At 37.8% G+C, this 17,138-nt stretch overlaps 1 protein-coding gene across 1 annotated transcript; it reads right to left on the minus strand.

Moving 5' to 3' along the window:
* Window positions 1-9,981: 9,981 nt before the first annotated feature.
* LOC141760918 (ladderlectin-like) lies at window positions 9,982-11,875 on the minus strand. Its single transcript, XM_074624028.1, has 4 exons — window positions 11,720-11,875; window positions 11,432-11,566; window positions 11,235-11,346; window positions 9,982-10,106 (listed from the first exon to the last, which is right to left on the minus strand). Exons 1-4 carry the CDS (start codon window positions 11,858-11,860, stop codon window positions 10,039-10,041), a joined length of 456 nt encoding a protein of 151 aa, XP_074480129.1. The 5' UTR covers window positions 11,861-11,875; the 3' UTR covers window positions 9,982-10,038.
* Window positions 11,876-17,138: the final 5,263 nt, after the last annotated feature.

Consider the following 17,138-nt stretch of genomic DNA (forward strand, 5'->3'; position numbering starts at 1 on the left):
TAGAGGAAGTAGAGATGATGATAAGAGAGATGAAGCCGACCTTCTGCAGGATTATCTTCTTTCTTGTCTGTCAGCTTGTAGAGTCAGCCTTCCTGTGTGGAGGTGCTGAACAAGAGAAACACCAGCTCTTATATACTGTGAATTATCTAAATCTTTGTTTTCAATAAATATCTCAACGTACTCCCCCCTTGTGATAAAATCAATGGCTACTGTATTTGTACAGGGTCATCAGAACACCACTTGCCACTCTGTTGGTTACTTTGATAGATAAACAAAGTTCGAGCAATGAGACGGTGAAATTCTTGTCTTTCTTGGCAGAGAAACGGGGAAGCATGACACATAAGATTGAAACATAGATATTAAAGTATCATATCAAATGATGAAGTGAAACACATCAGGTACAGTATAGTTCTCTCAACAACAACAACCAAAATCAACGTCCCCTAGTTACTCTAGATAATAAAATAAAGAGACGGAGATCTAAAACTGTCATCAGACTATCAGAGGTAAGTGAGAGTGGACTGACCTTTTAGCCCCAAGGCCCAAGAGGAGCTGCAGATGTTCAAATGCAAAATGTTTGTAACTGTATTCACGTGGAGCAGGGTGCTGCTGAAAAAGACCATTCCCTCTCATTTATACCCATAATAATTTCAATGGCTGTTATCTCTATGATTCGCATTCATACTTCCTCGTCTAGAAATTGTACTGAACTAGAGAACAGATCCAAAACAAACAAATAAAAGAGCCACGTTTGAAAAGACAACACAAGGTAATTACAGTCACACACACACCACAGTGTAGAGAAACGGTCACCTTTACTGGATGGGTCAAAAAAATATTTCATGGGGAATTATAGTGAGAATAATAATAGTACTAAGCTAGTCATTATGGGGTAGAATTTGTCACAATAAACATGGAGTAATATCAGTGTAATACATTCATAATAATCACAAGGAAATTCTAGAAGAAGCCAAAATTATTGCCAGAAAATACTGAAATTCTTTCTTGACCAAATGCTAATTTTAGCTTAAAAAACATTACCTTGTTATTATAATTAATAACAATTATTATTCATTGTTAAAATAAAACATGGTTATTCCATACACACACATATATATGTACATACATATATATATATATATAAAAGATGTAATCATTTCCAAAATTCACAATATATTTTTATCTTAAGAAATATTCTGTTTCAATGCATATTTACTGGCATTTAGCCTTTCAGAGATTCAGCAGGTTGCTGGGACTGAACACATGGCTTTCAACAGCATGTAAATCCCACTCAGTGCATTTTATTGACAATTTTAACTTTTTTTGGGACCGTAGACATCTATTCAAGGCAGATGGACTCTGTCTAAACAAGTCAGGAGTAAAATTGTTCAACTCCAACCTAATCTACTTCCTGCGTCATTCATCTGTTCCCTCTGCCAAGGACGCGAGACAAGAGGAATCACCACTGGAGGAAGACACAACACAATGTGCCAGGGGACTTCAAGAAGAATCATTTCACCCCCCACCACAAGCCATCCCTTGGATACAGCAGAGACAAGAATCAGCCTCTGTCTCCGCAGCCTGATAAGGATGTTCCTTTACAAAATGTTGCAAGCACAGATTGATATGTGCTGGGTCCAGGCTTCAAGGCTAATGATACACGTGACTGTTTCCAGGACAAGCTGGGGCCCTGTGTGATGAGAGCTTCTTCTATCTCAGTTCTAATAAGTAGTAGAAAAAGAATGGTGAATCTGCGAAGAAACAGGAAGATTTTTACTGATTGTGCAAATTTATCAAATTTAGCATTGATTCCTTGCCAGCCAAACCATGTCCCAAAAAATATTAATAATGCTTCTAGCACATTAAAGCTAGCCCTGTTAAACGTCAGGTCTTTGGCAGGTAAAAGTTTTTTAATCAATGATTTTATTATTGAGCACAAGCTTGATTTTATGTTTTTTAACTGAAACTTGGTTAGACCAAAATAACAGTGCAGCTGTTCTTATCGAGTCGACTCCTCCCAACTTTAGTTTTATGAGCGAAACTAAAATGCATAAGAAAGGAGGTGGAGTTGCCATATTGTTTAATTATTCTCGCCAATGCAAACAGATATCTTATGGACATTTTGCTTCTTTTGAATAGGTCGCTGTTCAGCTGAACTCCTCTTCTCGAGCTTTGTTTCTGAATATCTACAGGCCACCTAAATACTGTGCAAACCTTTTGGATGATTTTACTGAACTGCTGTCTACAATTTGTGTTGACTTTGACTGTGTAGTCATTGTTGGTGATTTTAACATCCATGTTGACAACCAACAGGACAGAGGGACCAAAGAACTTTGTCAGTTTCTTGATAACTATGGAATGAGTCAGCATTTGACGGAGCCCACATACAATAGGGGACACACTTTGGACTTAATCATATCAAAGGGCCTGAACATTTCCAAGGTTGTAGTGATGGATGTTGCTCTGTCTGATCATTCTCAATCTCCATGGAGAAATGCCATGTTGGTAAGAAATTAAAAAAGAGTGTCGAAACAAGTTCATTATGACATCTATAAAGAGAGACTTTGCATTTATAATTCAGAACTGAAAAATGCAAGGCGGTCCTTTCTTCTCTGACATCATCACCAAAAACAATAATAATGCACGTGCCCTGTTTGCTACTGTCGACTGGCTAACAAACCCTCCTGTGTCAGTAGCCTCTGAACTTTTATCCACCAGGGCCTGCAATGAATTTGCTTCCTTTTTCACAGAAAAAATTCACAAAATCAGACAAGCAGTCACTTTCGCCTTATCAGGTACAGGATGTTTGTTGCCCCTGCGTCCACTTAAACCTGGCGCAAATAACATGACACAATTGTATCCAATAAATCAGACATACCTGGAGGAAATCATACAACATCTAAAATCCTCCTCATGCTGCCTTGACATTCTGCCAACAGGCCTTTTCAAAAAAGTATCAGATTGTATGGTCTCAGAGCTTTTACAGATTGTTAATGCATCTTTTGTTTCAGGAGTCTTCCCACATGCCCTGAAAACTGCCATCATCAAACCACTCCTCAAAAAGAACAATTTGGACTCATCGATAGTAAATAATTACAGGCCGATATCAAATCTTCCATTCTTGTCTAAAATAATTGAAAAAAAGGTTTTTCAACAATTAAATAGCTTTCTAGCACTAAACAACTCTTTTGATGTCTTCCAGTCAGGTTTTCAACCTCACCACAGCACTGAGACTGCTCTTGTTAAGGTCTTCAATGACATCCGATTGAACACAGACAGTGGTAGAATTTCGGCTTTAGTTTTACTGGATCTCAGTGCCGCATTCGACACGGTTGACCATAATATATTACTAGACCGACTGGAAAACTGGGTGGGTATTTCTGGCATAGCACTCAGCTGGTTTAAATCCTACCTAAAAGACAGGGACTTCTTTGTGTCTATAGGTAATTGCAAATCTGAGCTGAACAAAATCACATGCGGAGTTCCCCAAGGCTCCATCTTGGGGCCTCTTTTGTTTAACATCTAAATGCTCCCACTGGGTCAGATTTTTGAGAACAACAAAATAAATTACCATAACTATGCAGACAACACACAAATTTACATAACTCTATCACCAGGAGACTACAGTCCAATACAAGCACTGAGTGAGTGCATTGAACAAGTCAATAATTGGATGTGCCAGAATTTTCTTCAGCTGAACAAAGACAAAACTGAGGTCGTAGTTTTTGGAGCCCAAAAGGAAAGATTAAAGGTCAGTGCTCACCTACAATCTGTAATGTTAAAAAGCTCGGACCAAGCCAGAAACCTTGGTGTAGTCATGGACTCTGACCTGAGCTTTAACAGCCATATTAAGACAATTACAAAGACAGCATTCTATCACCTGAAGAATATAGCAAGAATTAGAGGACTGATGTCTCAGCAGGATTTGGAAAAACTAGTCCATGCATTTATCTTCAGCCGACTTGACTACTGTAATGGCGTCTTTACTGGTCTTCCTAAAAAATTGATGAGACAGCTGCAGCTGATTCAGAATGCTGCTGGTCAATGCTGGAACTAAACATACTCCCTGCCCTACACCCATTTTCTCTCCCATAATCCCCCCTCGGCGTCAACCTCGAACAACTTTGGAAAACCATCTCCACAAACAAGACACCCACCACCTCCATCCCCTCCACGATGGAATCAGCCTCTGTCTCCGCAGCCTGATAAGGATGTTCCTTTACAAAATGTTGCAAGCACAGATTGATATGTGCTGGGTCCAGGATTCAAGGCTAATGATACACGTGACTGTTTCCAGGATAAGATGGGGCCCTGTGTGATGAGAGCTTCTTCTATCTCAGTTCTAATAAGTAGTAGAAAAAGAATGGTGAATCTGCGAAGAAACAGGAAGATTTTTACTGATTGTGCAAATTTATCAAATTTAGCATTGATTCCTTGCCAGCCAAACCACGTCCCAAAAAATATTAATAATGCTTCTAGTCTTCCTAAAAAATCGATCAGACAGCTGCAGCTGATTCAGAATGCTACTGCTAGAGTCCTCATTAAGACCAAGAAAGTGGATCATATCAGTCCAGTTCTGAGGTCTCTACACTGGCTCCCTGTCACTCAGAGAATTGATTTCAACATACTGCTGCTGGTTTACAAAGAACTAAATGGTTTAGGGCCAAAATATATTTCTGATCTTCTGCTATGTTATGAACCATCCAGACCTCTCAGGTCATCTGGATCAGGTCTGCTTAGTGTCCCCAGAGTCAGAACTAAACATGCAGAAGCAGCCTTCAGTTTTTATGCATCAAATATTTGGAACAAGCTCCCAGAAACCTGCAGGACCGCTACAACTCTGAGTTCTTTTAAAACAAAGCTTAAAACTTTCCTTTTTGCTGCTGCCTTTAATTAAACCAGATAATGATCTGATACTGCACTAGAGCTTTTACTCTTTTGTGTTTGATTCTATTTTAGCTTCTATCCTAGCTTTTATTTTTAGCTTGTTTTTATTTTCTAATCTTTAATGTTTTTATGTTTTTATGTTTTTATAACTGTTTTAATTATGTCTTAATGTTCTTTTGCACTTTGTCGCAATGTTCTTGAATGTTTATGTAAAGCACTTTGAATTTCCCTGTTGTTGAAATGTGCTATACAAATAAAGCTGGCTTGCCTTGCCTTTCAAAAACAACTTTTTCTCTGCGGTCAAAAACTGTTTGCTGTCCAGTTTGCTGCAAACAAAAAAAGACATGAACTTTTATTAACAGATATTCAGGCTTCATTAGAAAATCTAAATATAACTTTGAATATAAAAAAATAACACTCCCTACAGCCCCATTATAAACAATCATAATCTCATATATTCAGGTAACCCTAGCCCGATATGGGTGCTGTCCATGGTGCTTATTTTCCAATATAACCACATAGGGCTGGGCAATGTGGCCTAAATTTTCTATCACAATATTGATTATTTCATATCTCGATAATGATATACTGTATATCAAAATATATTATGTTTTCTGGTAATTCAATAAATAAATAGAATAAATATGAAATAATTACATACTTCAACGAATATTTATTTAGTGTTCTGATATCTACTTGTAGAAAAAAACATCACTAGGAAATGGGTGATTCCTGACCCCCTTTACTTCACCTAAAAATGAACATATTATTATTATTATTATAAATGTTATGTAATGGAACGAACAATTGACTTTCACTCTTGAAATATACGTTCTTTTTTTTCTATAGAGAATTCAATACAGTTGTTACATAAAGAATAAATGTTCCAGTTTTTCATTATAAAAATTGCAGTAAATATATACCACAGTATAAAAATAATAAAAAAATAAAATAAATTATACAACAAATAATAAGTGCAGGGAAAGGAAAATATATAAATAAATAAATAAATTAACCAAAAAAAGCAATCTAATAGTTTTTGCCCAATTATAATTTTTGAGTTTTAAGTTTTCAATAGTAGTCAAGTACATTTTAAAATTAGTATCTTGAAAAGTATAAAAGGAGGGAAGTCTTTAAACCATATAATTTTATGGATATAGTATTTTGCTAGGATATTAATCAAATGAATTATGTATATAAAAATGTAATTGTCTCCTAACATGATAATGTGTTTTGAAATCTTAAAAACATCTTGATTGCTGATAAAGTAAAAAAAATTAAAAAAAATGAAAAACTTTTTATTGGCAGATATGTATGATGTGGTATACAAGATTCAAAAGTATAATATACAGAAAAAAAAAAAAAACAAGGTGTATCCAAACATCTAAACAACCCAAGCAGATAAATATGCAGTAAATATACTGTAAAACTGCAGTACGGTATCAATTAGACAGACAAGGGAAAGACACATGAGCAGGTAAATTAATACAACTGACTTAACAGGTGAGTCTCATTTATGAAGCAACACAGAGAGGTTGCTATAATATGAAAAATTAAAGGATGCCATTTCTTAGCGACATGATCATTACATCCTCTGAGTGAATATTTACATCCCAATAGGAGATTTCCAGGCAGAAAGCATTCTACAACGCTCCAAAAGAGTGGTAAAGGCAGTTATGTCCTTTTCTTATATAATTAAGATTGAAGTTGGCATTCCAAAAATTGCCAGAAGAGGGCATAGTTGTACCTTGATCTCTAGAGCAATAGTTAGAATATCAAAAACATAGCACCAAAAATGTCACCAATATATATATATATATAAACTTGATGGAAATTTATGTCTGAAATAAGTGCTGGCAAGTTAAAAAGCACATTTTGATATAAAAAAAGACAAAAGTTAGGAGTTTGTATCAATCAAGGTTTTATTTCAACAATCAGTGATTTTACAGCTGACGTCTTGATGGTGTCTGAATCAGTTTATTATATAGTAAAGTTTATTGTGATCTCACCAGAATCGTGTCGACGCTGTTTTAGGCTCTTCAAACTAAAATTACAAACAAAAACAGTTGTCAGTCGTAAATGACAGCAGAGGTGTTGTTCTCACAAAATGGGTGAATATAGTAATAAAATAAAGAAATAACAAATACAATTTACAAGTTCTCATCTTCGGTCCTACTCTCACCTATGGTCATGAGGGTTGGGTCATGACCAAAAGAACGAGGTCGCGGGTACAAGCGGCCGAAATGGGTTTCCTCAGGAGGGTGGCTGGCGTCTCCCTTAGAGATAGGGTGAGAAGCTCAGTTATCCGTGAGGGACTCGGAGTAGAGCCGCTGCTTCTTTGCGTCGAAAGGAGCAAGTTGAGGTGGTTCGGGCATCTAGTACGGATGCCCCCTGGACGCCTCCCTTGGGAGGTGTTCCAGGCACGACCAGCTGGGAGGAGACCACGGGGAAGACCCAGGACTAGGTGGAGAGATTACATCTCCACACTGGCCTGGGAACGCCTCGGGATCCCCCAGTCAGAGCTGGTTAATGTGGCCCGGAAAAGGGAAGTTTGGGGTCCCCTGCTGGAGCTGTTGCCCCTGCGACCCAAACCCGGATAAGGGATTGAAGATGGATGGATGGAAGTTCTCATCCAGTGTCTCTGAATTCATTGTTCAGTTATCTCTTTCAGTATGCCAAATAGTGAGTTGAGTGGTTTTTGTATCAGAATGACTCTCTTTTCTCTTCCTAGCTGCAACTAACAATTATTTTCATTATCAATTAATCTGCAGACCAATAAATCAATGTATTGTTTGCTCTATGAAATGTCAGAAAATAGTAAAAAAAATCACATTCACAAGGAATCCATCGGTACCAACCATGTCATACTTTGAACAGATACAAAATATGAGATTAATTTGCGATAATGGCGATTAATCATGGATGATCATGCGATTAATCGTGATGAATATAATATTCCGTTTCTACCAACAGATCCCCCGAAATGTTACACACACAGAGGAAATTTCCCGCAATATGTTTTCACTTCCTGCCTTACAACAGCGTCTTCCATCATATCAATTAAAGGGTATTGATCCTATAAACGCTCCTCTCTGGAGAGGCCGGTGTAATCAAACTTCCTCTCAAATGACTCCAGAGCTGATGGAAGATGCCTGAAGGAAAGCAACCCACAGCTCTGACAAACACAAGAGTAGTACTGTGTGTGTGTTTTTTTTAGTTTGTCTTGTTGAAAGGATAGGAGGAGAAATGCATTTCAACAGGGCCCAGTCAATATAATTGAACATGATTATTGATTAAAAAACAAACTAAAAAGACCCAAAAAACAATAAAAGTAACTGAAGGGTTAAAAACTCCTTAAAAGAAATGTGCACTGACAAATAACTGCCAGTACCAATTTAAGAAAAGCTTGTTTAATTTGAAACTGTCATAAGCTGAGTTTTGTTGACGCATGTGATAGTTGCATTTATCCTCTTTATGATATTTTAACCATGTGTTGTTGTTTATCATTTGACCACCTTTAACCATATAACCATTTGATTATTTTCAACAATATTCAATTTCATTATGTCCATTCACCATTTTGAAAACTACTCGTCTTGAGTTACTTTAAAGGTGATTCATTATATTTTACTGTGTGATTTCTATGATGTGGAAGATGAAGGAATGAGGCCTTGAAAATTGAAGAGCTAAACAGTTCTTAGAAAAGATTTGATAAGAATAAGGAAGGTTTTACTTTTGAGTTTTATCTTTATGTTTTACTAGATGTGATTTTTATATCCAAAAAAACAAGCATTTTGATGTGCATTTGTAACTGCGTAGGTAAATCGCAAGTGCTTCAAACATGTAAGGTGTGTGCGTTTATCTCTCTTTTTTGTGAACTTAGCGTGCCAAGTAAAGTTCATGTTCCTGTGTTAACTGTGTGCAAGGCAGGTGCAAAAACCACAAGTTTGCAGAAGCAACAGGTAAACAGGAAAAGCAACAGTTGCAAACAGGAAAACATCTGCTTAGACAGGGTGCTTCTGTTCTGAGCTGGTGCAGAGTTGCGGGCAGAGTACATGTATATAACACATGAAGTTGAACCGCTTCGAGGCTCGCTTTCCTGATGCTCCGAGAGGTAAGTTCAGTGCTCTCCGCTCTACGGCAAACATTACTGAGATGAAGTAAATACCGAGGCCATGCTGTTATGTTATTAAAGGGAGAATCAGTGAACAGAGTTAAAGATGTAACTTTATGTTTGATTGATTGCTTTGAATAGATCGAACAGTAGGCCAGTAGTTTAATAACATAGTTTACTCCAAGTCGAGAATGGAGCCGGCTAATAGCCGAGGAGGAGTTCAGATTGGGGGTACTACGATAACAACGGGACGTTCACACTGAGAACTAGCCGTTTCTCTCGGGAGCTACGGGATCGCTAGCAACCGTGATACTGATCCTTGAGTGTTATAGGCGGCAGATTAATGAACGTGCCGTTTTTGACACTCTGAGGGCAATCGTCTTGTAAGCTCTCGGTTTATAAATAAAATAGGCGGTAGAAGGTATTGAAACAACTCCTAGAAATAGGATCATAGTGGTAGAGGTCTTTCTGACGCTTGTTTTAACAGTCTCTAATTTTAGTTTAGGTTGTCTATATAAACAGTATATACACATGCTGTAGCAAAAAAAAAGAACATACAGTTGTATTTCAGTGGCTTTAAGATAGCATGAACCCGTTTTAGATAATAACTGAATATACAGTACAGTGTATTTGTATATGTGTTTTTAATTAAAAACTATAAAGCTCAACTTCTTCTTTCACCTCTTTTCCTGTTGACAAAACTCAAACTGCATGTTCAGCCTCCCTGTGTGATGGAGATTCATATCCATCACATGTAATTCAAGTTTTGTGTGTATAAATTTGCAATCATGAGACTGACAGACTGGCTTTTTTTCAATGCTTGAGTCTTTTAATTGTGTAGAAGATAAGAAAAACACTCCAGAATGAAAAGGCCAAACAGGCAACATTCATTAAGTAGTTTAACAGTAACAGGAAAGAAGTATAGATTACTACATGCAAGAGGCTACAGATGATGAAGACACAGATAATCACACATCCACCCAACACTCCTGTGGTTGTGATGGGTACTTCATGTTACTCTGTTATCCAAAGAGATATCATAGCTTTTTGGCGCAGACGAACGGCTTTCTGTTATAGCAAGGCTGATCGTCAAATTTGTTCCTAGCTGTAAAAAGACAGAGGGAGTTATTTAGGGATAAATTGTCTGCTTTCTCAGACAATCAATGAACCATAAAACCTATGTATCTAATGAGGCCAAATTCTAAATATTTAAAATTTTGCACAAAAACTAGACAGGACAGTGAATTGTTTTTAGAGGTTTATCAATAAATACATATATATAAGCCCTACACTGAGTCTTGCTGTGCATTCATGGAGTACTTAAAGTGACTGATTGGGGTGGAACTAGGGATGTCCATAATTAACCGTTTAACCGTTAACCAACATTAAGCATTTTAATCGATTAACGCTATCGGTTAAAACGGTTAAAAGCAATGTTAATAATTAACTCAAAAGCTGAGCGGCTCAGAGGAGTGGCTCGTCACCTTAAGAGGCGGAGCCGGAGTTGCAGGATACAGGAAGTCGGCTCCGGTCTCTCCAGCTCGCTTGAGTGGAGCGGAGGAGTTGTAGTTTCATAGCATTTATTCACCGACAAATAAATTGTACAAACACTGTCTGCTACACCTACGTGGGACTCAGTTGTCTGTTGTCCTCATACACCGCAGCTGGTACACCGCTGCATGCAAGGCACAAATCTTGTCGGTTAACGGTTAATAACCGGTTAACGAGGGTCGGTTATCGGTTAAGAACATTTTTCAAAATTAGCATCCCTAGGTCGAACGATATGTTTTTTTCAGGATTGATACCGACTATTAGCAATCAAGGAGACCGATAACCGATATTGTGAACCGATACACATTTGCAGTAAAAATGAAAATATTGGCTTAAAAAATGGGAACAACATCAACTCCAACCCAAAACTTTGAAGCAGAAAAGTTCAAATTTGATATTTTATAACTTTATGACTGACTCCATCAAATGCTTTGCACAAACCTTCACCTGCCTGGCCAAACTAAAGAGGAAGTGGTTTCAGAGTGCCAATTTGTCTTGAAGCCAATGGAATGATATATTGTCAGTTGTCCAATAGTTAGTTTAATGTGCCTTGTCCGTTGGAAACCAACCTATCGACTATTATCATCACTTGTACTGATGTCGGCATTGATAATTCTTTAACCAAAACCCTGCTAAGACCTCAGGAAAAATCCTTTCTCACGCTCTATATATATATATTTACCTGAATAGTTCATCACCAGACAATGTCCAGTCCCACGATTATTATCAGGCTGTCCTTTATCCCAGTAGTCGAACTTAAAAGGTGTACCATCACTCCAGAACCAGGTACCCTCCTAGAAGATCAGAATACAATAGACAGTACGGTTTAAACACACTTTTTAATTTGTTGCTTTACATTGTGTTTAATCAGTGACATACCTGTTGTGCATCATAGCCTCCGAGCCATGCCTCTGGATATTTCTTAGTGATACTCAGTATCACACTCTGAATCAATTGCTGGTCATCGAGGTTGTGCACTGATGCAAGGTTTCCACCATAGTCCTGACAATATCTCTATAAAGGATAGAAAGAGTGGAGTTGTGTGGAGACACACAAATGACACATTACATATCAAGTAATGCAAAGACAGAAATATGTCAATTAACAACATGTGTAACAGCAGAATGGACGCAGCGTAGGAGCATTCTGCACTGAACAGATGATTACCTCAGCATTAGCCCAGGTCTTGGATAGTGGAAAGTAGAGGACACAGCGACCACTGGAATCAGTCCAATCACTGGGGCAAAGTGAGGACCTCTTGACCATGTGACTCTTCACTGAAAAAACATTTAGAAAAGGTCTGAACATGGAGGCACCAATGTAGATTTGAGTGAAAACAGTAAAGTTTCAGCTGTGAAACCAAAACAAAGAGGTGAAAGACACTTTGCAGAGCTGAACTCACCTTCTTGAATGAGCGGTCCTGTCCTCTCACCTGGCTCTGCCTCTGGAACAGCTGGAAATTTGACACAGCATTTAGTGACTCGGTTCATGTGCTGCTGTCACTCTACGTTCACAATAATAGCATGCAAACGCTATTTGCTCCCTATTCATTCCAGTGAAGAAGGACAACACGTGGTTACTTCCGGTTGTAAACTAACTGAATAATCAGCAAAATGTGTGTAAAGTATGAAAAGTAAAAGTATTCATCGTGCAGTAAAATGTTCCGTGTCAGTGTTTTACTGTTATTTATGATGTTTCTGGATTAATATTACTGCTGCATTAACGTGTATGTTGCATTTTCATGGAGCTTTTTTCCTATCTTTACTCAGGTCTTTCAATTTGAGAACATGACTCATTGATTTCACGATCAGATTTTGCAATGCTTTCCCTCAAAACCCTGTCCTTGCACTCAAATAGCCCCTACTCGCGCTTAAATTTGTTCTGCTTCTGCTCAAACTGTATGCTTGCACTCAAGATATATTGTTGCTTGCACAGATTTCATGCACTCCAGCTTCAGCCCTTCTCCTCACACTCAGGCTGTCACACTCTACATTTGTAAATCCACACTCTTGCATCTGTTTGATTTTCCTTTTCTTTATTAATGTATTTATTTTTATGAATTTCAAAATGTATTTATTTATTTTCTATTTATTTATTTATATTTGCATTCATTTTTAATTTATTTTTAAATGTGTGTATTAGTTTGTGTATTTATGCATTTAATTCTGCACGATTTTCCCATTGCATTGACCCCTTATTTATTTCCCTAATCTTATTTGTTTCTGTATTCTTTTCTTTATACATTTATTTGCATATTTCTTTCTACAGTGAAGAAATGCAAAGGGAAAATCATGCAGAAATAAATACATAAATACACACATTTAAAAATAAATATAAAAAATAAATTCAAAAGTAAATAAATAAAAAAGTAAATGCAAAAAATAAATAAATACATTTAAAAATTAATACAAATAAATACATAAATAAATAAATAAATAGGAGTAAATAAAAACAAAGATAGAAAATAGCTCCATACATTTTAATTTTAGTAGATAGAGTTGTTCCGATACCAATACCAGTATCAGAAATGTGTCCAATACTGGCCAAAATTCGGGATCGGGAATCAACGAGTACGTCAGTCTATGAACTGATTCGACACCAGGGTTTCTGCCAGCCTGAAATGACTCCCCACCAGGCCAAAGCATCGGAGAATTATGCATTTTTAAGATGTTTTTTAATCTAAACTGTATTATACAAGTAGCAAACTCCTTTAAGGAATAACTCAGTGCGTAGGTTGTGTGCTTAACGTTAGCAAGTGTCGTGTTTGCGGTCAAAAGAGAGACAAAGAGAGCGAAGGAGCGAGTGTGTGTGACGGAATGACAGTGAGATGAAGTCAGCCGTAATAGCTGTGAGCGTAGCGTTGCAGTGTGTGTACAGTTTAGACTATCGTCAGTGAATAAATGCTACAACTTCTCAAGACACAAGCCAAGTTTGCGTGTTTTGTAGGGTTTTTTTCCATACATGAATCGGCGCGTCAGCCCAGCACGGCAGGGATTTACGTCTCCATTACAACAGCTGTGACTAATGGCCGTTGTATTTTTATTTAAAAGCTTTTACTATGATGGGTTTTCATCACCAGCAGCCTAACACGACTCATATGCAGCTGAAAAGCGAAACAGTAAAATAAAGCAGATATTTTAAAGTACAAACAGGGAAGCAGGAGATTCTATTAGAAGCTACAAAGGTACTGAGAGCTGAACACACAACGTCTTTCTCACTGGTCTCCTGCACGCTTGTTTGTGGGGGGTTACTAAATAGCAAGCTGCTAAAATCTGTTAAACAAGGTACAAGGATGTACGTAAAAGAGTACAAATACTTGCAAGAACTGAACCTGAACCACAAGTTCAGGTATCGGAACATCTCCAGCTGTAGATGTTTAAGACTGTGCTAATTTTAACTCCTTTATATAAACTGTTGGATAAGACAAATTGTAATCTGTAAAGTAAAAAGTACAAAATGTACAAGTCAACACTCACCAGCAGCTCTGGTCAGAGCCATCACGGCACAGACGAGTAGAGACACAGTCAGCATCTTCGTGGATGAGATGATGATGATGATGATGATGGTCAAAATGATCTTCAACAAAGAGAAACAGACGTGAGAGTTATACTTCTGAAGAACGTGAGGACTAGAGTCTATTAGAGGAAGTAGAGATGATGATAAGAGAGATGAAGCCGACCTTCTGCAGGATTATCTTCTTTCTTGTCTCTCAGCTTGTAGCGTCAGCCTTCCTGTGTGGAGGTGCTGAACAAGAGAAACACCAGCTCTTATATACTGTGAATTATCTAAATTTTTGTTTTCAATAAATATCTCAATGTACTCCACCCCTGTGATCATATCGATGGCTACAGTATTTGTACAGGGTCATCAGAAGACCACTTGCCACTCTGTTGGTTACTTTGATAGATAAACAAAGTTCGAGCAATGAGACGGTGAAATTCTTGTCTTTCTTGGCAGAGAAACGGGGAAGCATGACACATAAGATTGAAACATAGATATTAAAGTATCATATCAAATGATGAAGTGAAACACATCAGGTACAGTGTAGTTCTCTCAACAACAACAACCAAAATCAACGTCCCCTAGTTACTCTAGATAATAAAATAAAGAGACGGAGATCTAAAACTGTCATCAGACTATCAGAGGTAAGTGAGAGTGGACTGACCTTTTAGCCCCAAGGCCCAAGAGGAGCTGCAGATGTTCAAATGCAAAATGTTTGTAACTGTATTCACGTGGAGCAGGGTGTTGCTGAAAAAGACCATTCGCTCTCATTTATACCCACCGTGTGTAAATACAGGTTGAAAAATAATTTCAATGGCTGTTATCTCTATGATTTGCATTCATACTTCTGCAGGATTATCTTCTTTCTTGTCTGTCAGCTTGTAGCTTCAGCCTTCCTGTGTGGAGGTGCTGAACAAGAGAAACACCAGCTCTTATATACTGTGAATTATCTATCCATCTTTGTTTTAAATAAATATCTCAACGTACTCCCCCCTTGTGATAAAATCAATGGCTACTGTATTTGTACAGGGTCATCAGAACACCACTTGCCACTCTGTTGTTTTCTTTAATAGATAAACAAAGTTTGAGCGATGAGACGGTGAAATTCTTGTCTTTCTTGGCAGAGAAATGGTGAAGCACGACACATAAGATTGAAACATAGATATTAAAGTGTCATATCAAATGATGAAGTGAAACACATCAGGCACAGTGTAGTGAACTGACCTTTCAGCCCCAAGGCCCAAGAGGAGCTGCAGATGTCCAGGTGCAAAATGTTTGTAACTGTATTCAGGTGGAGCAGGGTGTTGCTGAAAAAGACCATTCGTTCTCATTTACACCTTCCGTGGGTAAATACAAGCTGAAAAATATTGGCAATGGTTGTTATCTTTAGGATTCATATTCAAACATCCTTGTCTGGAAATTCGACTGAACTAGGGAACAGATCCAAAACAATCAAATAAAGGAGCCACGTCACACTACAGTGTAGAGGCAGGGTCACCTTTACTGGATGGGTTAAAACATTTTTCACCAGGAATTACAGTGAGAATAATAATAGTACTAAGCTAGTCATTATGGGGTAGAAGTTTTTCCAATAATCATGGAGTAATGTCAGTGTAATACATTCATAATAATCCAATACCAATAGAACAACACAAATTATTGCCAGAACATGCCGAAATTCTTTCTTGACCAAATGCTCGATTCTGATTGGTCAATCACGGCAGTCTGTAATTTCTCTACAACAGTCCGTTGCTATGGGCGCAGCTCTGATGTCGGACTCTGGCGGATTGTTTTTGTGTCAAAATATTGATTTCTTCAGTAAGTAGCCGTGTAATAAGCGGGATAATGTTAGCGGGTCGTTGTTGTGAAAGAATCCCCTTCAGGGCGATGAGAGTGTCGGGGATTCTTTCACAACAACGACCGGCTCGCTGTACATTATCCCTTACACATTAATATTAACAAAATACTGTTATCATATGAAACCAGAAAACCTAAGGGATCCATCGCTACCAACCATGTCATGCTAACATCTGTAGAAGTAATCCCTTTTTAACTATATAAAAATGTGATAAACAATGATAAAAGTATTAATCCTATAACCCTGTGTTTATTACTGAAACAGCATACAATCATAGTGCTGCTGTATAGACCCCCAATGCTGTAACTCACAGCTGTAGTGATGTAATGCTTGTAATGAACTCAAATCACCTCGCAGCTGCAAGGGGCCCAAAACAAAGAATCTGTCTCTGACATAAAGGATGTCGGTGAGGTACCTAGATCATATGTATGGTATAGGGTATATGCTGATTAGTAAGATATTTTGACAGAGACCAGTAGAAGTGAAGAATATTAAAATGTATGATGGCAGGATAGGAGGGATGAGTTCTTTGTTCCAAGTATATAAGGTTATGATGTAAAGCCCACGGACAGTCATGTCCGGACCGGCTCGGGTTTTGGTTGTGTTTGTGTCTGTTGATATTAAACACAATGAAAACTCTGCTTCTTGCAATATTCTTGTACAGCATCAAGTGATTCATTTGAGTAACCTGTGTTGACTTTCTGACACCATTAAAATTGAACATTGAAGAAAATTGAACTGAGATCTCAGCCGTTCCAGGCCCAAGGCTTGAGATTTCAAGACTCAACACATCCTCCATCACATCGTGTTGTAAAAAGTTTTGCGTGTATTAATTTGCAATCATGAGACTCACAGACTGGCTTTTTTTCAATGCTTGAGTCTTTTAATTGTGTAGAAGATAAGAATAACACTCCAGAATGAAAAGGCCTAAAAGGCTACATTCATTAAGTAGTTTAACAGTAACAGGAAAGAAGTATAGATCACTACATGCAAGAGGCTACAGATGATGAAGACACAGATAATCACACATCCACCCAACACTCCTGTGGTTGTGATAGGTACTGCATGTTCCTCTGTTATCCAAAGAGATATCATGGCTTTCTGGCGCAGACGAACGGCTTTGTGACATAGCAAGGCTGATCGTCAAATTTCAGTTCATCTGTAAAAAGACAGAGGGAGTTATTTAGGGATAAATTGTCTGCTTTCTCAGACAATCAATGAACCATA

Source organism: Sebastes fasciatus, chromosome 22 (assembly GCF_043250625.1).
Source record: "Sebastes fasciatus isolate fSebFas1 chromosome 22, fSebFas1.pri, whole genome shotgun sequence".
Classification (NCBI taxonomy): Eukaryota; Metazoa; Chordata; class Actinopteri; order Perciformes; family Sebastidae; genus Sebastes; species Sebastes fasciatus.